Here is a 26,886-nt window from a genome sequence, read left to right as displayed (position 1 = left end):
AGGCAGAGAGGCAGGCAGAGAGAGATGGGGAAGCAGGCTCCCCCCCTGAGCAGAGAGCCCAATTCGGGGCTCGATCCCAGGACTCGGAGACCATGACCTGAGTTGAAGGCACACTAAGCCACCCAGGCGCCCCAGGTGTTCTGTTATTTTTTTTTTATTTTTTAAGTAGGCTCCACGCCCAGTGTGGAGCCCAGTGTGGGACTCAAACTCACCACCGTGAGCTCAAGACCCGAGCTCAGATCAAGAGGGGCCGCTCCACCCACTGAGCCACTGATAAACATAAAAATGTTTATCATTTTTCAAAAACTATGAAAAGCAAATAACCCTTTCTCTGCCTGGGCCTGTCCTCATAGGGAGTCAGACACGTGACTGGTGGGGTGCTGGTGATGAAGAGCAAGGTGATTGTTGAAGTACTGTTTTACCCTACCTGTAGCCTTTGTTGGGTTATTGTCCCATTGTTTTTTATTTTTTAGAAGATTATATTTCATATCGTGGTGATACATGCTAGAACTGTAGCTTCTGGTTCTGCATTAAAACTTGGCTATGTAGGACTTTTTTCAAGGATTTGTCCCTAAAAAGGGCATCAGAACATTCGAGCTCTATGGCAGAGGAGTGTGTCTTAGGCTTTTATAGCTACTGTCTTAATTTCCATCTTTGTGTTTTTTTCTAGTTCCTCCTCAGACCAAGATGACTGATGGAAACCTGTCCACCTCTACAAATGGCATAGCCTTGATGGGTGTTCTGGGTGGTCGGCCGGGAAACCACATTCAGAACCTGCAGCACTTGACTCTCAAGGCCCCCCGATCCCTCTCGTTGCCAGAGTATGGGCCCAGGCTGAAGCTTGGTCCTGTAGACGATCAGCACAGCCTCAAGTCTGTGGACTCCGGCATTCCCACCCTCGAGATCAGTAACCCGGAACCCGTCCCCTGCAGCACGGTCCACGTGAAGAGGAAGCCGTCGGAGCCGGAGATCGTCCCTGAGCGAGCTTGCCAGAGTGCTTGCCCACTGCCATCCTACACGCCTCCGGCTACTGGCGGTGCCGAGTGGGAGCAGAGCGTGCGGAAGTCGTCCACATTCCCCAGGACGGGCTATGACTCAGTGAAGCTCTATAGCCCCGCCTCCAAAGCCCTGAGCCGCAGTGATGATGTGTCCGTGTGCAGCGTGTCCAGTCTTGGCACGGAGCTATCAACCACGCTGTCCGTCAGCAATGAGGACATTTTGGACCTCGTGGTCACGAGCAGCTCCAGTGCCATCGTGACCCTGGAGAGCGACGATGACCCGCAGTTCACGGATGTCACCTTGAGCTCTGTCAAGGAAACCCGTGAGCTGCGCCAGCAGGACTGTGCGGATGGAACCGAGGATGGGAGTAAACTGAAAATTTTGGGACCACTTAGCAGCTTCTTTACCAGGTAACACCATCTTTGTCTCCACGAGAGTTAGGTTCGCTGAACCGGCTGCTCTGTTCTTGTCTGAAATGTGCTGTGTGCTTCCTGCCTTGCCAAGCACGCCCCAAGTCCTACAGGCGACTGTGATTTCTGCCCAGAGCCTGGAACCAGGTGCAGTGGTGGGTAGGATTGGTTTGGAGGTGACCCTACTGTCTGAGCCCTCACCGCTTGCCGTCACCTCTGTGTCCTTCCCTGGCTCCCTCGCACACTTTGTTGTCATTTCCCGGCTTCTGAGTGGCTGTGGCATAGGGCGACCCATAAGTGGCCAGTGCTAACAGATTGGCAGCCTTACTCTGTCAGCCTTGTCCTCTGAAGGGCCCTTTACGCTCAGGGTTAAGCTCCGGGTTAGGAACCAACATCCCCCTTGGACCCTGCCGGCCTAACATAGTTCTGGTGTTGCCAGGCAGCCCTGGCCACGTGCCCCCACAGGGCTGAGTGCCGGGCCCGTGTTCTCACGCTGGCCCTGCCCTGCGGCTTCTGCTTTCCCCCCGGGCTGGCACCAGGCCACTCGGTTGCCAAACCAGGGCCTGTGGGGCCCCTGTGTCTCACCTTTAGCCCCGGGGTGCACAGCTCCCACGGGGCCTGCTTCTTACCTGTCCTCTTATGCTTTCATTCAACAAGTGTGTGTGTCCCCAGCTCTTAGTAAGGGACTGTGGGAGGGGTGTGTGCATCGAAGTGTTACAGGAACTGACTTTGGGTCGGGTGCATGGGCAGGGGACACATCAGTCGTATAAGTAGCCGGGGACCTCTGGGCTGTGCCATGCTGTGGGGAAGGGCATGGTGGGGGGGGGCGTGTGAGTCACTGTGCAGGGAAGTGGTGACCTGTCCCTAACTGCCTGTTGGGGGACCCATTGCTGTGATCAGCGCAACTGCCCCCCGCATGTGTGTACTGTAGCAAAGCCCAGGGAGGACACTTTGTGGTACTGGGTGTCCCCTTTTTCCTTTTTAAAGATTTATTTATCTATTTGGGAGAGAGAGAGCTCAAGTGAGGAAAGGGGCAAAGGGACGAGGAGAATCTCCAGCAGACTCCCTGTTGAGTGTGGAGCCCGACCTGGGGCTTGATCCTACAACCCTGAGCTGAAATCAAGAGTCAGATGCTTGACTGACTGAGCCAGCCAGATGCACCTGGTTGTCCATTAGAAGTGGTGTGCTGTGCTGGTGGGCATCCACTGGAGACATCTGTGGCTGTGGGCTTGAAGCATAACTCACCGCAGCCCCAGCTGCTTCACCGTCTGAATGTGGGCATCGTCCTGAGTGAGCCTGAGACCAGTTTTGAGTGAAAAGATGTCCAGTGCAGGCTGTGGTTCATGGGGGATCTCTTCTCTTCAATGTGCTGACAGTCAGGTGTGAGGCCTCTGTGGTCCTGGAGCTCTGTAACCCAGGACCGCCTTCAGTGGGAGGCGCCCAGGAGCTCTGGGGGCAACAGTCACCATCCCTTCTGTGGCCATCGCCCCAGAATCTGTGGTTGTGGCTCTGACTAGCATGGCCGAGCTGTTCTCTTTACTCAGGTCAGTGTTTTCAGCATTCTAGGTCTGTAGATCCCACCTGGGTTCCTGGGACACGTGGGGTCCTCAGGATCCATCCCAGAACTCCAGAATCCGAATCTCAGGGGAAGGGCTGGGGAGACCATGTGGGGGTTCTTGGCAAATTTGGAAACGTGGTTCAGAGTGGGGGTGGCTGGGGAGCAGCCTAGAGGAAAGAGCTGAGCTTTGGACTGAACACACCTGCACCTGTGTCCTTGCTGTGTGACCTTGAATAGGTCACTTCACCTGTCTGAGTTGGCTCTCTCACCTCTCAGCATTGAGTAAGTGCCCTGCCCAAGGTGCCCATTACGTTGTTGAGCACAAGGTCCGCTTCTGAGACCTACTTCATGTGGCGGTCACGGGAATGAAGTGGGTCCACGTGTGTGACCGTCACGGCTGCGCCTGGCTCTGGCCGCTGCCTTGTCTCACCGGGATGGAGCCTTCTCTCCCTTTGGAAGGAAACACTGCCAGTTACTTGGATTGTTGCTGAGGCTACTGTTCTTTTTTAATTGACGCGTAGTGGACTATGCTGTTATGCTGGTTTCAGGTGTAAGACAGCATGACTGGACTTTCACGCGTGTTCCTAAGTGATCGTCGAGCTGGATCTCAGTACTGTCTGTCACCATTCAAAGCTGTTACCTGGTGTCGACTACATTGTGTTCCCTGTGTTGTGCGCTGTGTTCTTTTGTCTTATTTAGTTTATAACTGGAAGTTTGTACCTCTAGATCCCCCTCCCCTATTCAGCCCGTCCTCCTCCCCACCAGATTGCTCTTCATTTCGCAGTCTGTTCTTGTGTTGTTCTGTATTTTAGAGTCTGCACGTAAGGGAAATTATATAGTATGGTAAAGCTTCTGTTTCTTGAAAATCTTTCGTAGCTTTGTGCCGCAGAAATGAAATGTCTCCTCTTTGTTTTATTCTCTGGTTCTTGTCTCCTTAGCCCTTTGATAAAATATTAAAAAAAAATTTTTTTTAAACTTCTGTTTATTTATTTAAGGAATCTCTACACCCAACATGGGGCTGGGACTCCCAACCCTGGGATCAACAGTTGCGTGCTCCACTGACTGAGCTGGTCAGACACCCCCTCGTTTACCCTTTTAATGGCTGTGACATTATTGTGAGCCATTATTAAGCACTTTGGGGAAGCAGGTGGAATGTTAATGGCAAATGGATCAAAGTTTGTGATCTCCTGGGCTGAGTCTAGTGAGTTTTTGTGTCCTAGAGTCTTTAGGTGTTAGAGGAGCTTTCCATCTCAAATTCCTTTAAGGGGGAGAGGGTTCTGTGGCAAGGGTGTTTGGAACCCACTACACGTTTTACAGGTGAGTCACACAGGGGGGCCTGCTCACAGTAAGGCCTGTATGAGTTTTGTCGAGGGCAGGGCTGGGGCTAGAGCTGCACTCTGGGGTTTCTGGCCCAGCCTCTGAGTCCTCCTGTTTCTCTGCTTCATCCCTTGACCCAGGCGACTTCCTTTACCCTTGTGCTTCTCTGTTCTCCTTGTCCTCACTGAGTCAATTTCTAGGAAATTGTAGGAGGAAGTGTGGGTAGCAGTGGAAGGCTCATCTGGGAGAATGGGGCTCAGAGGAGGGGTTGGACACATTCACGAAACGAACTTGTGGCCCGAGGGGGCAGACTGGTTGGTGGCCCTGACTGCTTGATGATGGTGGTCTGGGAGAGAAAGGAGCAGAGAAGGGACAGGATGGCAGGCTGGGCCTGATCACTGTGGACCTAGCTCCCTCTGTCGCTTTGACCTGCTCTCCATCTGGGCTGTCGGAAGCCCTGTGGTACTGATGCCGCCTTGAGCTGAGAGGTGGTCCTGGGCCTTCAGGGACTCATGGCTGGTGGGGAGGACAGAGCAGGCGCGGTGAGGGTAGGGGGGCATGAGTGCAGTCATGAGGGTGTGAGCCTATGAGCCTTTGGCTCTCCTGCTTAGTAGCTGTGTGACCTTCGGCAAGTCATTTTACTCTCCTCTGAGCTGTTAAATGGGGGCATGAAACTGTAAAGTTAGAGATCAAATCAGTAAGCCTTTAGCACACTCCCTGAGAAGTAGTAAGTAGGGGCTCTCTGTGATGCTAACAGAAATGTTACCACTTCTAGGAAATAAGTTTTTCTGAAGCTTTCTCTGGTTCTTATCCTAATGTGGTGCTTACTTTGATCAAAAGTTGTGATGGGGGCGCCTGGGTGGCTCAGTGGGTTAAGCCGCTGCCTTCGGCTCAGGTCATGATCTCAGGGTCCTGGGATCAAGTCCCGTATCGGGCTCTCTGCTCAACAGGGAGCCTGCTTCCCTTCCTCTCTCTCTGCCTGCCTCTCTGCCTACTTGTGATCTCTGTCTGTCAAATAAATAAATAAAATCTTAAAAAAAAAAAAAGTTGTGATGGAAAAAGTTAAACCAGGATGTCTGCACTGTTGACATTTTGGGGTGGATGAATCTTTGTGGTGGGGGCCGTCCTGTCTAACAGCCTCCCTGGCTTATGTCCCCAAGATGCCAGGAGCCCTTCACAGGGTCGTACCGGGTGCTGCCTTCTGTCCCAGGCAGGGAGGGCTGGGAGGGGCGGGCAGGATCACCCAGCCTGTGAGAACCACCCTTCTGGCAGGTATAGACGTTGGTGTCTGTTTCCCTGAAGGAAATATACTGATGTCACATAATTGGAGCAGGATCCCCTCTTGTTTGGAGAGAGGGCCTGTGTTAAGGGGTTCTGTTTCACCCGTGTAGTTGAACAGTGTTTGTGTAGACGAGAGGAATCCAGTAATACACGCGTTTTCCACAGGAGACGGCTTGTTTCTGCAAAGGCAGGGTTTCCCGGCTGCTAATCTTCACCACGGGCCTGGGGGCCTGGAAGGTGATAATCCGCTTTGCCCACTTACGGCTTTTTCAGGCAGCTCTGTATGCTGCTCTCAGCAGAGACTGGGTGTCCTTGCTGAGGAGCCATGCTTGGGCTGTAGTGGAAGCAGATGAAGGTTCTTGCACGGGGAGGGAGGATGGAGAGCTGCCGGGGCGGGGGAGGCTGGGAGATGTGGTGCCCCGGCTGTGTTCTGAACTGCTCCCACCCCCCACTCACCTCCCCCCACCCTGGTCAAGAGCCCCTAGGGACGCAGTCTGCATGGGGCTCACCCCAGCAGTGGGGGCCTGTGACAGAGTGAGCAGGGTGCTGGGTGAGCTGGAGCTGCTCCGACCCAGGTTCGAACCTCGGCTCTGCCATTTTTGGCTTGTGTGACCCCAACAACTCCCCTCTGGTCTGTGGTCCCCTGTGTGTACGGGGTGGCGGGCGTTCACTGCCGCTCTGGTGAGGAGCGCATGGGGTCTTCAGAGAGACGCCGCGGGACAAAGTCCAGGCCGAGTGCATCCCCAGCTTGCGGCTTGGCTTTGTAGGCCTGCTGTCTGCTTTTGTTGGGGATTCACATAAGAGTCCACTGTTTTTACGGGTCTGTGTAGGGACAAAGAAGAAACCGTTCTTTTGAGAAAAGTCTTTAAGGCATTTTGACTTGGCGTGAATGCATTCAACTGCAATTCCTCGGCTTTGGGGGTTTGATAACTTGGAAGGAGCTCTGGACAGTGCTGAGGAGGAAATGTGCTCCTTGCTTTCTTTTTTTCTTTCCTTTTTTTTTAAAGAAACTAATTTTTTTAAGGGGGGAGAGAGAGAACCCGAAGCTCCGAAGCAGGCTCCCTGCCCCACACAGGGCTCGGCCTCACCATCCTGAGATCATGACCAGAGCCCAAACCAAGAGTTGGACGCTTAACCGACTGGGCCCCCCAGGCCCCCCCTCCTCACTTTCTCTTTGGAGAGGTGAGTTTGTTTATGAGCCGGGCAGAGAAACTTCAGAGGCACGGGGAGTGACAGGTGGTGGCTGCTTTGGGCCCCTCGGAGCACGTGGCCATGGCGGCCTTGCTTGATCTTCAGTCCCGTGGGAGAGAGCGTGTGTGGGTAGGTGGACTCTGCAGGCGGGCTTGCGCCTCATGCGGGCCACTCTCCTTCCTGTGTGTGCCGTCGGGGTCTCTCAGAGCTGGGGTTCTGGATAGGAGTTGGGTGCTGTCAGCTTCTCCCGGGAGGAGCCAACTGAGGCAGGAGGAGGCGGAGAAAGTTAGGTGGTATTGTCCCGTAGGGTGGTGTCAGGGCCGTGCGGCTCTCCAGTGTCGGCCCTGTGCTTGTCCCCTGGCTAGTGCCAGGCCACTGTGGCGGTGGTGGGGTGGAGTGGGAGGGTCCTGACCCTGACTTCTGAGGGTTGGGGGGTGGCTCTGATGCAGCAGAGGGCCTAGGGGCCCAGGGTAGAGCCCAAGACTTAGGCCCTCACCGGAAGTGTGAAATCACCTCAGTCCTTGCGTTGTTAGAGCCTTTCTGCTTAAACTTTTTCGGGTGGTTTCTATAACCTGTGCCGAAAACTGATGGATTCAGGTAAGTCCTGTGAGTAATTCTTACTCATAGGTGGGGAGACTGTGGCAGGGGGTGGTTAAGTAGCCCGCAAGGGATACAGCTGGCACTGGGCACAGGACTCCGAACTTAGGGTTCTCATCTGGAGAACAGGAACAAGTTCGGGTGTCAAAGGGAGGAGGTGTGCGTGGGTATGAAGCACCAGGCACACAGGAGGCACACTGTCTATGTTACTAATTGACTTTTGCCCAGATGCGTGTGCACGCGCGCTTGTGGTGCATGTGTATGTGTGCGTGCATGATACCCAGGAAACAGCCCTGGTGGGTGTTCCCTGGACCTAGCTGTCTGCTGCTGTGTGGGCACGGGTAAGGTGGGCACTCAGCCTCTCTGGAGGCTTCCTGTCCTTGTTTGCAGAAGGGGCTCAGGGCACCTGCCTTATGGAGCTGTGAAAAGAAAAAGTAGCCGTGTGACCCCGGTGCTGGGCTCCAAGCACCAGGCAGCAAGGGAGGCCCTGTGGCATGTGAGGACGGTTCCTAGACAGACGTAGAAGTCCGGAAAGAAATACGGAGACTTAGAGGCTGGCAGGTCTTTGAGTGTCTTCCGCATGGACAAGGTCAACATGGTGTCCCGCAGGTGGAAGGATCAACATGTGTGAAGTCATAGGAGCAGGAGAAAGCCCAGTGTTTCTGGGAAAGCACTGTGGCCCGAGGTGCCCAGGATGGAGAGCCGACAGGCTCACATGCCCAACTCCACAGTCCCTGCTCTTTCTACCAGAGACACCACACTACCTCTTTTAAAAAAATGTATTCTTACTTTTAAGTAATCTCTGTGCCCAAGGTGGGGCTCAGATTCAGCACCTGAGCTCCAGAGTCACCTGCTGTATGGACCGAGCCAGCAGGGGGGCCCTGCGTGGCCTTTGGGGACATGCGTGCCACGATCAGCTCTGGGGGGTTGCTGGGAGAGCAAGAGGAGATGCGCTGTGCTCGGGCCGGGCAGGGTCTGCAAGTGTGTGGCTGGGGCCAATGGGGGCACTGCTCGCAGGTCAGGGGGTCCGCTCTGCGGCACCCCCTCGGGGCACAGAAGCGTCTCGGTGCGAAGACGGCATGGTGTATGAGCAGGTTGAGAAGGCTGTCCTCGCTCACTGAGTCCTGAGGCCTTCCTGGGCTGGCTGTGGGGAGGGGGTGCAGAGCAGAATCAGTGACAGGCCAGGGCAGCCAGGAGCAGGAGAAGCAGAGAAGATTTTGGCAAGGATGCCAGGAGGGCAGCCGCTATTGTATTAAGTACACATCCATGCGGTGTCTCGACGATTCCGAGTACTGTCCTTTGTGCGAAGAGGGTTTTCCCTGGCCCTGTTTGGATGACCCCACTCCCGGGCTTTCCGGCCCTCTAGGACTTCTCGTGCCAAGTGGTGGCTTTTCAGCAGCTCGACCCCAGTGCTGTAGAATGCCTGCCTTTTCCGAGCACGGGCTGACCCGTTGAGCTGCCAGTGGCCCTTGTTACAGCTCCTCCCAGGTCCTTGATGCCCTGACTCCACCTGACCTTCATTTCCAGGGGTTCTTCCGGGGCGGGGGTGGGGAGAGCAGCGCGCGGATGGTGCAGCAGCCACAGGCGGCTGATGTCCGTGAGGGGTCCGTTCCAGGAGCTCACTCTGAGCAGCCGAGCTAAGGGCGTGCTGCCTGCCCGAGCTTTGCTTCCTGGTGATGGTGGGCCCTAGCACGATTCCCTGCAGGCCTGGGGGGGGTGTTGTGCACTGTGCTCTGCCCTTCACCATGTTTCTCATCAGGCCTATTTTTTTTTTAAGAAACATTTACCGAGGGGCGCCTAGGGGGCTCAGTTGTTAAGCAAGACTTCCGCTGCCTTCTGCTCAAGTCATGATCCCAGGGTCCTGTGATCGAGCCCCACATCCAGCTCTTTGCTCCATGGGGAGCCTGCTTTTCCCTCTCCATCCGCTGTTCCCCTGCTTGTGTGCTTGCTCCCTCTCTTTCACAAATAAATAAATAACATTAAAAAAAAATACTTACCAAGCATCTGCCCTTTGCCAAGGCACCGTGCTAGGTGCTTGGGATTCGGCTGTGGACAAGACAAAGACCCTTGTCCCTGAGGAGCTTCTGTTCTAGTGGGAGGAGAGGATAATACCCGAAGTAAGTATGGGGAGCACAGATGTTGATGGTGATGGGTGGTGCCATGGGGAGAACAAGGCAGCGCAGGCAGGAGGAGAGACTGGCCAGGGCGTGCTCTAAAACACACTGGTCAGCGGGGCCCACGGAAGCAGGGCCTGCCTGGTGCAGGAGCGGGAGACACTTCAGCAGAGACGGAGGAGGCAGGGAAGTTGACCCCGCAGACTGCTGGCGAAGCTGAGACAGGCCAGGAAGGGCCCGGCTAGGCCTGTTGACTAGAGAAGAGGACGGAAGCTGGGGGGACAGAGTGAGCCATGACAGGGGTGGAGATGAGGTCGGTGGGACCAGGTCCTATGCAGGCCTGCAGGTCGTCAAGAGCTGCCTTTGACCGAGCACGAGGGGAAGAACGGCAGAACATGGGGCAGAGGAGGCGTGCTAGTCTTCTACTAGCTTGCTGCACAGCAAGTGAAAAGTAACCAGATAGCAGATGAAAACGTCAGTGGCCCCTGGTCACATGGCCACGTTCTCTCTGGGGGTCTCACAAGGATGGAACCCAGGCGTTGAGCAGCGGAGAGCAAGGACCTGTCACCTTCCTGGCTCAGTCAGATCATTGGCAGCGCTTGGTTTCCCATGGTCTTTGGTTCCTCGATGGCCGTCAGCTGGGGCTGCTTCCAGTCCCTAGCTGCTTCTGCTGTGCCTTGTCGTGTGTCCCGGCTGTCTTCAGTGCAGCAACAGGGAAACCCCCCCCCCCCCTTTGTGTACAGTCCTTCTCCCACTTTGACTCTCTCTTGCCAGGGAGAGCCCTGGTTCTTAAGGGCTCACTGATGAGATGAGGCCAACCAAGAATAACCTCCCTTTCCCGAAATTTCTGTGCCGTACGACAGCTGACCATGGGAGTGACTGTCCGACACAGTCATGGTTTATACCCACACTGAGGGTTGCTGGGGAGGTGGGGGCAGCGGCGTACCCTGGAAACCAGTGTGGGGTGAGTTTGAGAAAGAGTTAGAGGAGGGGACTTGCTATTAGCAAAGGCAGATGGGAGCAAACACGTGAGGTGACAGCCGGATGAAGACGTGGAATGAGGGGTCTTTCTTTTCTCTAGGGCTGGAGAAACGGGGGTTTCTGTTTACTGTTAAGAATAGCCTAGCAGGGACGCCTGGGTGGCTCAGTTGGTTAAGCAGTTGCCTTCGGCTCAGGTCATGATCCCAGTGTCCTGGGATCAAGTCCCACTTCGGGCTCCTTGCTCAGCAGGGAGCCTGCTTCTCCCTCTGCCTGTGCTCACTCTCTCTGACAAATAAATAAATCTTAAAAAAAAAAAAAAAAAAAGAATAGCCTAGCAAAAGAGCAGATGCAGATGTAACCAGAGAGAGAAGGCCTTGCAGAGAGGTGTCCTTCAGTGGCCTCCAAAGGAGCGGGGTCTGGTGCTCACGGGACACACTGGCTTCAGCTGCATGGAATCGTCTAGATTAAGAAGTGGTGAAGCAGAGGATGTTGGCACCAGGGCCGGAGGACAGATGTGGCCGTGGGGGTCTGTGGGAGTCCTCGCCTTCTTTATTTAGTGAATGTGGACTACTTTATTGTCTTTAGTGCTGTGTCATTGTTTTTCTGTGTGTGAATATAGATTTTTAATTTCAGCATATTTCCTTTTTTAACTGTCTTAGAGCAGTTTTATATCACAGCAAAATTAAGCAGAAAGTGCAGAGTTGGGGCGTCTGGCTGGCTCAGTTGGTAGGGCATGCGACTCTTGATCTTGGGGTTGTGAGTTCAAGCCCCAGGTTGGGCATGGAGCCCACTTAAGAGAGAGAGTGCAGAGTTCGCATAGAATGCCCACCTGCCAGCCGAGGCACTGCCTCCCCCATCTCAACGTCCTGACCAGAGCGAAACCTCCTTACAGTCAGTGGACACGTCATCGTCACCCAGAGTCCGCGGTTAGTGGCCATGTCACGTTCCATGCGGAGTGACCTGTATCCATTGTTACCATCGCACATGAGGTGCTGCCCTGCCCTAGACAGCCTGCTCCCCTCCCTCCCTACACACCCCTGGCGACCACCCATCTTCTTCCTGCCTCCATAATTTCGTCTTTTCCAGAATGTCAGGGAGTTGGAATCCTAACAGTGCAGCCTGTTCAGACTGGCTTCTCTGGCTTGGTAATATGCATTTAAGGTTCCTCCCTGTCTTTTCATGCCTCGGTGAAGCTCGTTTCTTCCTAGCACTGAATATTATCTCATTGTCTGGAACGGACCATTTATTTTTTCATTCATCTCCTGAAGGACATCTCGGTTGCTTCCAAGCTTTGGCAGTTGTGGATAACGTGGCTGTAAATATCTCCATGCGGATTTTTGTGTCGACAGGAGTTTTCAACTCCTTCAGGTAAACAGCAGGGAGCCTGATGCTGGATCGAACGTAAGAGTGTGTTTAAGTTCAGCAGAAACTGCCAAACCGCCTTGTGGAGCAGCCGTCCTGTTTCTGTGCCCACCCACAGTGAGCGAGGGTTCCTGCGGCTCTAGGAAGCCTGCTTCCTTGTGCCCTAGGAAGGAAGCAGGATCCTCTGTGGATGGGATGGGCCCCTGAGGTGAAGGAGGGAGTGTGATGAAAGGAGAAGGTATGAGAGTCATCGTGGGGCGTGGGATTGCAGGATCTGGCTCTGTAAGAGAGTGGGCAGCCTGCCTCTGGGGGGTACGTGTGCCGGGCCCAGGCGTGTGTGTGGGCCATGGTTGTGATTATGCTGAGTTGGGATGAAAGGGGAGGCAGGCAAGGGAGTTGAGGAAGTGTGGAAGCTGGGGAAGGGGTGGGGGACGTCAGGAGGGCAAGCGGCAGTGAAGGAGGATGGACCAGTGGGATCTTGGTGGGTGGAGGAATCGGAGGAGCCGGTTGAGGGATCCAGGCCTAAGGGTAGCGGGGAGCCTTCATGGTGTGGATAAATGGGCTTAGGGCAACAGCCAGCTGGCCGTGGAGCTTGGAGGGCTCAGCTCCCACCTGGACCCCTGCCCTGCTCAGTCTGACCGTAAGACTCAACCCCGGGAGGTCACGTGCTGTTCCAGGTGTCTGGTAACTCCTCCAGGGGGTTGGAAGGAGGAGGCAGAGCACCTTCACAGGACCCCTTTCTGGTGCTCAGTGGGAGGAGGGAGGTAGCAGTTCCCTCCCGGGGGTATTGTTGGGATGGGTGCTCCTTCACTGGGCTGGCCATGGGTACATGGAAGCTTCCGTTTGCGAGCGGCATCTCCTCCTGTCGGAAAGGCCGGCACGGGGCACTCTGCTCTGGGTGCTGTGATCCTCTGGAGTGGCCCAGGCCAGGATGGCACGAGGGGAAGGAAATGCCATGAGGAAATGTCCAGGAGGAGCACGGACCATCGTCATGCAGGGGCCATCACTTCCTCTTCTTCAGTCCTTGGCCTTCTCTAGGGGACCCCGTCCTCCCTCCAGCTGGCTGCTCGCAGCCGATGTCTCTTTGGCATTCCCCACCAGGCACTAGCCTCCCAAAGGCCAGGCCTGCGGAGGTAGGGGCTCGCTCACTCAGGAACACTTCCATGCTTCTCTGAGGCTCTGCATCCTTGCATTGTTGCTATAAATGCTTACCCACTGTCAGAGCAGTTCCCTCCAGCCTCCATGTGAGGACCAGCCTCATGGGCCTTCTGTGTGCTCCAGGGCGCCCTTGTTCCCACCAGAGGGGCACAGAGAAGACGCTGGGGGTGGGTTTGTGTGTGTCCCAGAAGTTGCCTTGCTGCTGTGGCTTTGGCTGCTGTCCTGATGGGCCCGATCTCTCGCGTGTTCAGGTCCTTGGGTCCCTTTCCTGCATCCGTGTCCCCAAGCGTCTCTTGGAGCAGGAGCCCCTTGCGGTCAGTGGGGAGTGCGCACAGGGAGGTCCCGGCAGCTGCCGTTGCATCGTGGCTGTCGTGGGCTACAGCCCTGTGTGGGGAGGGCTGTGGAGGCCACAGTGAAGCCTCCCACATGTCACAGGGGTGAATATCATCCCAGCTCTGCCACTTACTTCCCCCCTGCACTGGCAGCAAGTTGCTGTGTCCCACATGTCAAACGGAGAATTGGGCTGGTGGTCTCCTCCAGCAGGAGAAACATTTCCCGGCTTGGCGCCTCATCTGCCTGCAGCCCTCCTTCCCTCCTCCGCCAGGCTCAGCGACCCTCTTCTGGGAGCAGGTGGCACTTCCGCCCTTTGCTGCTGCCCACACTGCGTGAGAGGAGCCCACTGAAGATTCCCAGCAGAGTGGAGTCCCCGGCTCCCGGCCCAAGCAGCCCCCCCTTGTTCGGTACCATTGGTGGGTGCCCCTCGAGGGCCTGCATCATACCCCCACACTCACACCTAGATGGAATTCAGTAAACGTTTGTCAGATGAGTGAGTGGAGACGGCTTCCATGTCCTTGGTGAACACCTCCCCAGGACCGAGTGCTGAGGACGCAGCCACCACCAGCCTTGTCCCCCCAGTAAATGTAACAGATGCCCCTTGAGGTCTGGTGTGGGTGCACAGCTGCAAGAAAGGCTCCAGCTCAGGCTTTCAGTGCCAGTGCCGGGGAGAGATAAACTGCAGGGTGTCTGGAGAGGGACAAGGGATGCAGGGGAGCCCAACCTCTGTGAGAAGCAGAAACCAGTGGGTTCAGGTCCCTGGTCCCATGATGCCTTGTGTGCACTTTGTCTCGCCTCTTCTATCATCTGGGGTCTTACGTTGGGGCGCGGTTGTCGCCTGAGCTGTCCGGTGTGTCTGCCACTAGCCACACGAAGCAGTTGAGACTGAATTGAAGTTGGCAGTCTGACTCTGCAGCTGCCTGAGCCACATTCCGGGGCTTTTCCATCCCGTGGGAAGCTCCGTTGTTCAGCGCTAGTCTGGTTGGTCTAGGTGATGAGCTGGCACTTTACTTTTGGCCTTTGTTCTTGTGAAAGAAGCGAATCTGGAGGGAAGTGAATGGAACCCAGGGAAGCTTGCAGCAGAAAGCACCGGAGGCTAGGACCCCTGGGGGAGGGCAGAGGCTGAGGGGAGGTAGCCCGCTGCTGGCAAGGCCGGCTGGGGTGGGGGGAGGGCCGACCTGCCCTTGGTCCAGCCGGCCCGGGGACAGCAGCTGCCTTGCAGGGTGTAGGGGATCTCACTCGAGGTCCTGTCCAACACTGCCCCTGAGCTCTGGGGCACATTCTAGTATCTGGGGAGCTGCATGCAGGGAGGTGGACGGGTGAGCACCTCGGACTTGCCCTGTGGTGCCTCCAGCCCAGAGACTGAGAACCCAGAGGGCGTTCAGGGAGTGAGGTCTCAGAGCCAGAGACGGGAGTATCTATTCTGCATGTCCTGTCGGGTTCTGGGCACCCAGCTGTGTTCTCCTGAGCCTTGGTGTCTTTTCTCCCAAATGGCAATAACAAGGCTGAGCATACAGCGTGCTTGGCATAGTGATTGGTGTTTGCGCCCCACCAGAATTCATTAGGGGCCTCTGTGTACCCCTGTGGTTGAATGAGTGAATGCTAGCAAGGGCCAACCTGCCCAGGAGCTGAGCACTAGAAAAGGGAGAATGGAGAAAAGAAGGATTTGATCTGTCCCAAAGGGTGAACGGACTTGACTTCCTCTGTGTGATTCACTGGTGACGGGTCAGAGCAGGCCACTTGCTGGCTTTCCCGTGATCCCGCCAGCTCGAGACCGCATGTTGAACTCCAGGGAACACGAACAAGTTCTGTGTTCCAGGTTGAGTCTGATGATCTGTTGTCCTTCCCTTGGGGGGTTAGGAAACTTCTGTTTGAGGAAGAAACCTTTCAAATTCAGCCACTTTTTGTTGAATGTAGACCTTGAAATCCCCGTTTGTCTCAGGTGGAGCGGGCAGGCACCTTCGCTGTGGTGTGTCAAGGCGATGGCGTTCAGGAGTGGTGTGGACTGAACCAGGAAGGGACTTCGCCGGCTTACACATCTGCTTACCCGTCCTGTTCAGGAGCCAGATCGTGTCCTGGTGGACCTCGCGGGTTACACTGATTTCTCTGCAGTGCTTCTGCCCTGGCTTCTGGGAGCTGTGCTGTCCTTAGAAATCTCACAGCCATGAGGCGCTTGGGTGGCTCAATTGGTTAAGCGTCCGACTCAGGTCATGATCTCAGGGCTGTTAGTTGGAGCCCTGTGTCAGGCTCCCTGCTTGGTGTGGAGTCTGCTTAAGTCATCCTCTCTCTCTCTCTTTCAGGTAAGTATTTTTTAAAAAAGGAATTTCAGGGGCACCTGGATGGCTCAGTCAGTTGGGCGTCTGCCTTTGGATGAGGTCATGATCGCAGGGTTCTGGAATCAAGCCCCACGTCTGGCTCTGTGCTCAGCAGGAGGCCTGCTTCTCTCTCTCCCTCTGCCTCTCCCCATTTGTGATTTTTCTGTCTGTCAAATAAGTAAATAAAATCTTAAAAAAACAACCCTTTCATACCTATAAGCAAGATAGTTTTGGGCAGTGGCCGAAAGGAGAATGTATTTATTCCATGCGAGAGTCATCCGGCTTTCCGCAAGTGTGTGCCACCCTCCGTGCGCTGGCACTATTGGGAAATCACACACTGGGTCTTTATGGGAAGTCCCAGATTTCTGTGTTTAGAGACTTTCCAGTCTGCCTTCTTTCTGTCCGTGGTGAGGTTAGTCAGCCTGGGAAGCGGGGGATCAGCAGGAAACGCAGGACACCGTGGCGGCATGGCAATTTGTGGGGTTCAGAGAAACCCATAGGCCGCCCCATTCCTACAAAGTGCTTCTCTCGCCACCGGCTGCTTCCTGCTCGCACACTGATCTCCCTTTGCCCGCTTAAGAAAATGTTCACAGAACACCCGAGCAATTAAAGCTGCCCTGCTCTATGTTCTACCCATCAGCGCCCATTCTAAAGTGTTTACAGATTTATTTTGTTTGGAGGAGCCTGAATATTTGGCATAGGGAACATCAAATTCTCTTACGCCTTCTGTATTTTTCATGTGCGCAAGGACATACCAGATTGCCACATCCAGTCTGCTAGTTCCTGTTGCCGTTAAGTGAGCTGAGTTTGTAACCGAGAGTTGTTTTGATTTCAGTTTTGCTGATTCTTTGTTGTGAGTAGTTGAGGTTTATCTCAGGATTCTGTAAGGTTCTGTAAATGGGAGAGTGATGAGTCATCCAGATTTGCCTAATAGCCGTTCTGGGCCTGCAGCATCCCATTTTCCTGTTGATTCCCCTTTGCTTCCAGCTAGAGGCTTTTCAGATCCAGGCTCTGTGTGCACAGCGTTATGGAAATAGTACATGTCTGCAGGACTTGGAAAACTAGGTTTGAATTTTAGTCCTAATTTCTTTCAGGTTTCAGATTTGCGTGTGAGACCCATCTCCCTCCAGGAAGGGAGATCTGGGCAAAGTGGCGCAGAGGTGGAAGGGGCCTGGCCTTGGAGTGGGGGTGGGGGGACTGAGAGGCCAGGTGGAGGAAGACACTGGCTTGCTGGGTCAGCCCTTGTCCTAGCTCCTAAGGGGTCTATACCAGAACGAGCAGGTTTTATTCCTTTTAGAAGTTCCTTTGAAAACAGGTGTTTTTAAAGCAGAAGAAATCGAGTGGTGGTCCCAGTTGGTGGGGAAGACCCATGAATGTACGTTTACTCCTGTGAATGTCAGCTGCTGTAACAAACTTGACACCTGCGTGGTGGCCCAGGTGGATGGAAGTTCATTTGCGGCTGGTGCTCTCCCAGGGTCTCGCCATCTGGTGGCTCTGGAGATTGCTCCCTGAGTTCTGTGGGCTTCTCTGCGTCAAGCCAGGAAGGGGCTCGTGGGGGATGCAGTTTCAGGGCCCCGCTGGCACTTTTGGTCACGTGAAGCCCACCTGAAAGGGAGGTCGGGAAGTGGGACCAGTGCCCAGCACTGGGAGGAGGTGGGTTTAGCAATAGCCGGGAGCCTCGGCCCTTTTGGGGATCGTTGTTTTTTTCCCAAGCCCCCTTCCTCTCTCTCCTTCTTTAGGATTAAATGCTTGGAGTTGGGGCGCCTGGGTGGCTCAGTGGGTTAAGCCTCTGCCTTCGGCTCAGGTCATGATCCCAGGGTCTTGGGATCGAACCCCACATCGGGCTCTCTGTTCGGTGGGGAGCCTGCTTCCTCCTCTCTTTCTCTGCCTGCCTCTCTGCCTGCTTGTGATCTCTCTGTCAAATAAATAAAATCTAAGAAAAAAAAATGCTTGGAGTTGATGAGGTGAATGCATTGTTATTTTCTTGCTAAATGGTGGATCCCACCAGTTGTGGGCGGGATTCCAAACTGTGGTGCGGCACAAGGAACATTCTGGATCCACCCCTGCGCCCCTCAGACCTCCAGTTCAATTTGTACTCAAGCCATACTTGGAGTTCTCCGAACCTGTGTCTTGTCTCTGCACCTCAGCCCATTTTGTTGCCTCTGCCTGGCAAACTCCTGTTTGTCCTTTAGGATTTCACTTAAGTGTCACCTCCTCTGGGAGGCCTTCTGTGATCGTGATCTCTGCAACCCCTTCCAGGGCCTTCATTTGGATCCCGCAGACCCTGGACTTCTGACACAGCATGGACACCCTTCCCACCCTTGGACCGTGAGCTTCTTGAAGACAGGGGCCACATCTTACTGCTTGTTTTCCTAGCCGGTGCAGAACCTTAGTAGATGTTCAATAAATAACCTGAAGTGAACGATAGGTAGGGTATACATTTTAAAAAGTAGTAAATTTGGCATACTTCAAAACTTGAATGTTTTCCTTTTCAATTTTATTACTGTTCTAGATGCAGAGAGAAGTCTCTCCCCAGCAGTTTGGTCTGCCATGTCAGGTCACCCAGCTTCTGTAGCTTTTGGGTCACATGTACTGCCTCCATACCTGTGCTGTCTGCAGAGCTGGAATGTTCTTCTGAGTTTTTAATTTTAATTTTAATTTAATTTAATTTTTTTTACTGAGATCTTCGATGTGTTTTGTTATGGATTTTTTTTTAGGACAATAAATTTTTTTTTAACGTGTTTTCTTAATGCTTCTCTTTGTTAAAAATACACAGGAAAATTTTGGTTTTTTTATGTTCATCATTCTGTTTTTGTCCTTTCCACTTTTATACTTACTACCTATTTTTCCCTCTTGCCATATTTCCTTAAAGACTTTTTATGAATTGTAAACTTAAAACTGTGTGTTTTGTAGTTTGGTACCCTCCTTTTCACTTCTAGAAGACATGTCCGCTCATAATTAGACCTTGTTCACCCATTTATTAATGACCTTGTGGTATTCCATCCTGTGAATCATTTACTGATCCAACAGTAAGGAAGTAGATTTTGTTCCTGCTTTTGGATGATAAAATCACCTGTGTGCAAGTCAGCATGCATTATCCACCATTCCCATGATTTCCTGGGACCGGATTCCAGGTGACTACTGTCCCACTTCCTGCTTCCGTGACCACGTCCCGACCGCTGGTCTGCCCTCTCATGAGCGTGGATGGTGACGCCGCTGGAGCTGTCTGACCATGGTGTGATTTTACTGGCAGTGAAAATCCGGCCTCTGTTTTATGAATGAGGCTGAGGAACTGTTAGAGTTTGTCGAAGCTCCGGCCACAGGTTACCGTGAACGGCTGTTGGGGGGATATGTCCTTCTGGGGACTCCGGTCTGCTCAATGAAGAGATGCCTGTGGTTTTCTCCTCTTCTCCTGCTGGGCCCTTGCTTGGGCTCATGAGACTGACCCTGACTTTGCCTGAGATGCCCCCCTCCCCTCTGCCCCCTGTCGCCTTGGCCCATTTCTGCACGTGTTTAAGACCTGTTCTCACTGACACCTCTTTTCTGCAGCCTTCCTGGCGTCTCCAGGACAGAGGGGACCTCCTCCAGGGGCACTCTCACCGGGCCTGCTCTCCTGTGGCTTTACTATAGTCTAATCTAGCTTTGTACGTCTTGGGGTTACCGTGAGCCCCTCAAGGGCAGGGTCTGAATGTGAGTCGTCCCTGATCCCCAGCTCCTGCCCCGCTCAGGTTCCTGATCGGCACTGGCAGATTAGTTAGACGTGCTTGTTCTGTGCACTTGTGCAGCGTGGACTCCTTCCTGGACCTGCGTGTAAGTGGCTTTTTAGATCCACAGAGGGCTGGCCTGCTTCCTGCTGTGCTCTGTGCTACGCATGTTCTGTATTCGAGAAAACAGGGATCTGCTGGCTTCATGGAGCATGGTCTAAATTTGCTGCATGGAGGGAGAGGGTACACTCCTGGGTTAGGAGTCTCCCCACTGCCTGGATCAGTGGAAAAAGACAGGAAGATACTAGAAGAACTCACACTGTAAGGCAGGTGTTCACAGTGTGGTTTTGCTTTAGTGAGTACGGTTGTTGAAGTAGTTTAAAGCAAAATCTAAAAGGTAGTAATGCGCTATTCACGGAAGCTGCTGGAAAGGAGTTAATCTCAAATTCATATAGGTTAAAGTATCAGCTAAAGAAACAAGGAAGGGAAACATTTATTAATTAAAGAGCAAAGTTCTCGCCACTCTTGCTGCACAATAGAATTGTCCGGAAAACCGAAAAAAGAAATTAGCGTCCAGGCCCCACCCTCAGAGATGAGTCGGGTGAGACTTGGGCACTAGGAATTTTTTTCGAAGCTCCCCAGGTCGTTCTCGCGTGCAGTGAGGACTGAGAACCGCCAGTAGAAGGTAGAGATCTCAGGTAGAATCCGAGCCTTGCGGTCTGTCTAGTGACCGTAGGCAAGGGGATGGCTCTGAATTCCCCGTCTGTTAAGATAAGGAAGACCGTGTGAGCCCCTCGGGGGTGAAGTCCTATGTCTGGTCATCGGGTAACTGCGGTCCGTGTCTTTGGTGCCTGGGGTGTAGTGGGTGCCCCATGTGTACTTGTCGAATGAAAGAAACCAGTGTGACGCATGGGATTAGGATGAGATGAGGTGAGATAGTTGGCGCTGTGTGGTGAATGAATTGCTGTTGGTGGGATTAATAAGCGTACTTTCTGGTCCCAAACCTCACTGAGGGGCTGGGACTCTGTTCCGCAGGTGGGAAAGGGAAAGGAGGCTCGTTTCTTACCCACAGTCGGTTTGCCATGAAGCTCTCCCTTGAGCCCGGGTCTGCCCGACACCAAATCCCCTGCACACTGTCTGTGCCTTAGGTCAGATCTTACTCCTTCAGGTTCCTAAAACAGGAAGGAACTAGTCATTCATGCCGCCTCTCACCTGTCTCCAGTCCCCGGTGGGCTCTTGCTTTATGATGCTTACAGGCCTTTGTTAACCAGCAACTCATCTTTCCTTCTTTTCCTTTCCATTCGGAGATTAAGAATAAATTTGTATTTTCCCCCTTACAGGCATTTTCGCCCTGCCTTCTCTCTCCTAAGCTGACGCTAGAGAATGTGTTCCCGTGTCACTTCTGCTTCTGTTTGATGGTTGGAGAGCATTTGAAGGAGGTCTCAAGGAGGCTGTGGTGACGCAGGAGAGCCCTGTGGCTTGTTTTGGGCTCGGTGACTTAGTGGTGAGAGGCACACAGTTTCCTGCAGGCCAGACTTAGTTAATGTTACATTAGGTGTCTACCATCCAGATTAGATTCCAGGCCCTGGGGACACGGAAGCCCAGGAGGCCATGCCTTCCCTGCACCTCTGCGCAGCGGGAAGTGATCCCTCAACTAGGATTCTCCAGGCCTCCGCCCAAGATGATGTACGGGTGTCCAGAGCCCCAAGGATAGACATAGTGGGGACAGGCTTGTCTGCCAGAGAGGACCCAGGAGTGGTTGAGCTGAGCTGCTGGTGGCTGGAGGAAATGCAAAGTCGCATGTACAGAGGAAGCACACTCACGCACTGGCCCTGTGGAGAGTGTTGCCCACACCCCCGCAGTCGCCATCTCATGCCGTCCCTGTCAGGACCTCACTCTGCTAGGGCAACCACTGTTCCGACTTCTGTCATCGTAGATCAGTGTGTTTTTTTTAGCTTTAAGTAGCTGGAGTCCTATAGCATGGCCTTTTGTGTCTGGCTTGCTTTGCTCCCCTTCCAGGACATTCACCTGGTGGCTGCTGGACGGCAGTATTCGTTTGCTTTCATCATGTGTGATTCAGATGTGCACATACACCAGCACATGTTCTCCATGGGGGGACACGTGACTTGTTTTCGGTTTTGATAACTCAGGAGAACGCTCATCACAGTCCTCTCACACACGTGTTGTGGTGCACGGGTCCCGGGGGGTGGGGGCTCCCACCGTCAGTCTGCGTCAGTCACAGCCACTGGGTGGTTTCCGGTGCACTGGGCGGGCAGCATGGTTGTACAGACTTCTAGTGGTGGGTGGGCATTCTGGGTGCAGGGTCCTCCAAAATCCGCTAGCTTTTTGTTTTTGCCATTCCGGTGATAGATGGAGTAAAGGGTATTGGGTTTTCATTTGCATTTCCCTGATGGCTAATGATTTGGTGCATTTTTTCAAATTGTACTGACCATGTGGCATCTGGTGGAGTGTCTGTGGTTGTCTCACTGACTTGTGGGCACCCTTCATGTACTCAGGAGGAGAGGCCTTTGTGAGATGGACATACTGCAAATATGTACGACACTGTGACTTGTCTTTTCACTCTCTGTGTTTTTTGTTTTCCGAACGAACAGAAGTTCTTAGCTGTAATGAATTTTAGTTTTTTAGAATCTTTTTTTAATGATTAGTGCCTTTTGTATCCTGTTTAAGAAATTATTCGTTCTCTTCCAGAAGCTTTGCTTTGCCAACTATGTCACTGACCCATCGGAATTAATTTTCTGTATGGTGTGAGGTGGTGGTTCATGTTTATTTACTGTGAAGACCATCCTGTTCACTGAACCTTTGAAATAAATCAGGTGACCATATATGTTCCGTTTTTCACCAATAATAGCTTATATAATAGGTCTTGATATCTCATAGAGTAAGCCCTTCTATTTCTTTGTTCTTTAGGATTATTTTGACTATTCTAGGTACTTTTCATATCCATATAAATTTTATTTTATTTTTTAAAATTTATTTTATTTTATTTTATTTAAAAATTTATTCTATTCTAAGATTTTATTTGACAGAGAGAGAGAAAAGTGAGAGAGGGAACACAACCAGGGGGAGTGGGAGAGGGAGAGGGAGAAGCATGCTCCCCACTGAGCAGGAAGCCCGTTGTGGGGCCAATCCCAGGACCCTGGGATCACAACCGGAGCTAGAAGGCAGATGCCTAATGACTGAACCACCCAGGTGCCCCTCCATCTAAATTTTAAAATCAGCTTGGCAATTACCACAAAAACATCTGTGGTTTTCTTTGCAATTACATTGAATCCTTTGATCATTTTTTACTATATGAAGACTTCTGATCTCTGAATGTGGTATTTCTTCCATTTATTTAGGTTTTCTATAATTTCTCCACAATATTTTTTAGTTTTTAATGTAAGGTCTTGTGTGTCTTTCATTGTAACTTATTCCAAGATAATTGTTAATTTCTGATGGTTTTATGGATGCCATTCTATAAATGTTTGCTGGAAATGTAATTACATTGTGTAGAGAACTTGAATCCTGTAATCTTGCTAAATTCAGTTATTCTAATAGTTTATCTTTGGATTCGTTGAATTTTCTTTATAGAAGATATTTTGTCTGTGGATGAGCTTTACTTCCTCCATTTCTTACACGTTTCATTTCGTTTTCTCGCCTTATTGCATGGCGAGGAACTCCCAGACAGTGCTGCTCTGAAGTGGTGTGGACAGAAACCCTAACCCTTGTCTGGCTCCTGGTCTCTGGGACAGATTACCATTTCCCCATTGACTGTGGTGTTTGCCGTAGGATCCCTCTTATGAGACACCTTACTTTTTGTGAGAAACCTGTTATCAGATTAAGGAAGTTCCCTTTGATTCCTGGTTCTATGATTTAAAAAAAAAAAATCATGACTGTGTTGCATTTTATCAAATGCTTTTTTTTCCTGCATCTGTTGACTTTGCATGTGTTTTCTCCTTTATTTTGCATAGTAAATAACAGTGTATTTTTCTAATGTTAAGTAACTAACTTTGTATTCTTAGGAAAAAATCCCAAATTGTTTGTGTTACATCATTCTTTTATACCTATTGTTGGGTTGGTTTGGTAATACTTTATGAATTTCTGTCCATATTTATAAGCATGTGACATGTAATTTTCCTTAGGTTTTGGTATCAGGATTATGCTGGCTTTCTTTTTTTTTTTTTTTTTTTTTTTTTTAAGATTTTATTTATTTATTTGACAGAGAGAGATCACAAGTAGGCAGAGGCAGGCAGAGAGAGAGGAAGGGAAGCAGGCTTCCTGCCGAGCAGCAAGCCCGACGCGGGACTCGATCCCAGGACTCTGGGATCATGACCTGAGCCGAAGGCAGCGGCCCAACCCACTGAGCCACCCAGGCGCCCTATGCTGGCTTTCTAAAATGGGTTGAGTGTTCTGCTTTCTGTTTCTCAAAGTTTCTATAAGATTTTTCTCTGGTGGTTGAATGATCCTACTGATACGTTATAACTTACAGAACCAAACACCAAAAGACTCAATTTTATTGTATATGAGTTTTATTTATTTGTGTATGTATTTTTTACACTTAAAAAAAAAGATTTTATTTATTTATTTGACAGAGAGAAAGAGCTCACAAGTAGGCAGAGAGGCATGCAGAGAGAGAGAGGGGGTAAGCAGGCTCCCTGCTGAGCAGAGAGCCCAATGTAGGGCTGGATCCCGGGACCCTGAGATCATGACCTGAGCCCAAGGCAGATCCTTAACCCACTGAGCCACCCAGGCGCCCCCCTATTTTTTACTCTTTAAAGGTAGGCTCCGAGTCCATCATGGAGCCCAATGCAGGGCTTGAAATATGACCCTGAGGTCAAGAGTCACGTGTCCAACCTACTGAGCCACTCAGGTACCGCTATTGTACATGAACTTAAAAAATAATAAAAAGGCTTCACAGGAGGGGCGCCTGGGTGGCTCAGTGGGTTAAGCCTCTTCCTTCCACTCAGGTCATGATCTCTGGGTCCTGGGCTCGAGTCCTGCATCAGGCTGTCTGCTCAGCAAGAAGCGTGCTTCTCTCTCTCCTCCCTGCTCCTCCGCCCTCTCTCTTGCTATCTCTGCCACTGTCTCTGCCTCTCAAATAAAGGACTGTTCTGACTAAATGCATGCACTTACAAATTCCTGCTGTGCTGCTGGAGGAGACCTGGTCTGGCGCAGCAGCAGGTCTGGGTCGGGGAGTGGGGCTGGAATAGAGCAGGCAAGCCCTCCGGCCCCTCTCCCTGTCACTCTCCTCACGCCACGCTCTCCTACACTAGCCACCTGCAGCTTCATGTGCCTGCGTCCCTCCAAATAGTTCCTCAACCTGCCGTATGTGGGTTTCTCCACTGTATGTCAGAAAAAAAAAAAAAAATCCAAAAATATCTGTATTTTAAAAGCCCACAAAGAATACTCAGGTCCAAATGGCCTCACTAGTGAATTCTTCCAAATCTTTAAGGAAGAAGTACACAAACTCAGAGAACAAACCTCTTATTCCTCCCCTCAGCACCCCAAGGAAATACAGTAGATCATTCAATAAAAACATTTATAGGCATTATTCACCAAGAAAAATGTATTCAACTAGGACTTTTTGCTGCCCCCGCAAGGACCATTTAACATTGTGGGCGTATGTGTGTCTATCTGTATTTTTAAAAAATTCCCCAGTGAAATCTTTTTTTTTTTTTTTTTTAATATTTTTAGTCAGAGCAGTCCTTCTCAAACCTGAGTGAGCATCACAGCCACCCGGAGGGCTCATTCGGAGCCTGCTGGCCTTATCCCCAAGTTTGATTCAGTCGGTCTGGGCAGGGCTCGAGAATCTGTGTTTCTTGCCCCTTCCCAGGTGATGCGGCCTCCAGTCCAGGTTCCCCACTTTGGGATCCGTGCTGCCAGAGGACATGGGTTAGTTGGCACCTGTCTGTCATAGGCTGTGCTGGGGTCAGTGTGTTGTTTGCCATCCCAGAGGCTGTTTCTGTGCCGTGCTGTCTAGCACATTTGATTGTTTTCTTTTTTCTTTTGGATAGCAAAAGTAATACATGCTCATTTGTTGCTGCTGTTGTTTCTCTTTTCTTTTTTAAGCAGTACAGAAATTTGTAAAAGGAGAATTTCTCTCTTTGGCCCTCACCGTCTCCTCCTGCCAGAGCTGGCCACCTGCTGGCTCTCTGCAGTCAGATGTTTCCTGTGCCGTTGTGAACACACACACACACACACACACACACACACCACCACCACCACCACCACCATCACCCCCACCCCCGGGCTGGGGCACATGAAGGATTGTTTTACCACAGACTAATTGTTGACACATGACTGAGGGATGCCCTCGTGACGCCCCAGGGAGGCCCGACCTAGAGCAACTTCTTGCGGGTTTACATTAGGTCATTTTTCCTGACCTTGTAGTTGTTTGTTAGATCTTGTCCTTTTTTTATACCTTGCGGTACTTGAAGTCATGAAGGTGGGAGCACCCTCTAGTGAGGGTTCTTATGCAAGTTTGTGCCAGGGGTTTATGTGAGAGCGTTTGGGACCCACCTGTATACCTGATTGCTTTTTCAAAGGGTGCTGTCTGGCACTCGGGACACCTTGTGCCCAGTGGGATTCTGCTTTTGCCCTCAGAAGAAGTGGCTGTCGGTTTCGTGGCTGGTTAGCCCACCATGACTGGCAGGCTGTGGCTCTGGGTCACTGCAGAGATGTCAGAGAAGAGCTGTGTTGGGAACCCGGTCACACGGGCTTTGCTTCCCAGACCGCCTACCCTCCTCCCTCCCTGTGACTAGTTAGGAGTCAGAACCCTGCCCGCCCCACCCCTGCCTTTCCAGCTGGGCCGCCCCGTCCCTGTGCCTTAATCTTCCAGACTGTGGAGCAGGGCCCCAAATGGTGCCTCCCCAGGACGGTGGCCCCAGCCCCAGGAATGTGGCCTGGGAGAGTCCGCGCTTCTGGGGCTGGCCTTTTAGAGCTGCGTGGCCACTGTCGACACCATGGCGGTCTCCCCGGCGTTCCTGTTAATGGACAGGTTAGTGGTTGCCGTCTTGCCTTTCTTGATTTTGTAAATGGAGGCATCACTGGAGCTTGGTTCTTGCCTGTGTGTAGGTTTTTGCACGATTTAGCCATATCCCCCCTTCACCGCCCCCGGGGCAGAGCTGTCTCTTTGGTGTTCCTCCGTTTAAGCTGGTGTGGTCCTGTGTCTCCAGGAGGGTTCCCGTGGGTCAGAAGCTCCCGGGCCTGCCTGTGTATGCAGGTGGTTTCCAGTGCTCACTACATGCCTTCGTGTTGACTGTCGCCTCTGGTTTTAGGGATCAGCTTTTTAGCATCAGATGCTACTTAGGTAACGTTTTCTGAAGGAGGAGAGACGCCAAGTGTTTCTGGCTCTTGGGTACTTTTAATCATGTGTGGAACTAGGAAGTTTGAGCCCCCTCTTTGGTCACAGTAATAACAACCCCTCAGTGTGTGTCTGACTCACCTCCTATTTCCTGTGTGTGTGGGGGGGTGTCACGCAGAGGCTGCCTTTGTAGAGTTCAGTTTTGTGTTTCCGTGACAGTGGAGTGGGCTGGTCTTCTCCCCCAGGGCTCTTGGAGCAGTGTC

The 26,886-nt window shown here is 52.2% G+C and overlaps 1 protein-coding gene across 7 annotated transcripts in view; it reads left to right on the top strand.

Annotated features, from left to right (window-relative positions):
• TBC1D14 (TBC1 domain family member 14) overlaps positions 1-26,886 on the top strand; it is a 103,966-nt gene that overhangs the window by 11,511 nt on the left and 65,569 nt on the right. For 6 of the 7 annotated variants that reach the window (XM_047718796.1, XM_047718799.1, XM_047718797.1 and 3 more), the window contains one exon: positions 671-1,409. In XM_047718796.1, coding sequence (XP_047574752.1) covers positions 688-1,409 — 722 coding nt within the window. In that variant the 5' untranslated portion in view covers positions 671-687. Of the gene's footprint in view, positions 1-670; positions 1,410-26,160; positions 26,318-26,886 lie in introns of those variants that run through there. The other variant, XM_047718800.1, reaches the window with a different exon arrangement.

The sequence above is a fragment of the Lutra lutra genome, chromosome 2 (genome assembly GCF_902655055.1).
Source record: "Lutra lutra chromosome 2, mLutLut1.2, whole genome shotgun sequence".
NCBI classification, from domain to species: Eukaryota; Metazoa; Chordata; class Mammalia; order Carnivora; family Mustelidae; genus Lutra; species Lutra lutra.
This window is presented reverse-complemented; position numbering and strand designations above follow the sequence as displayed.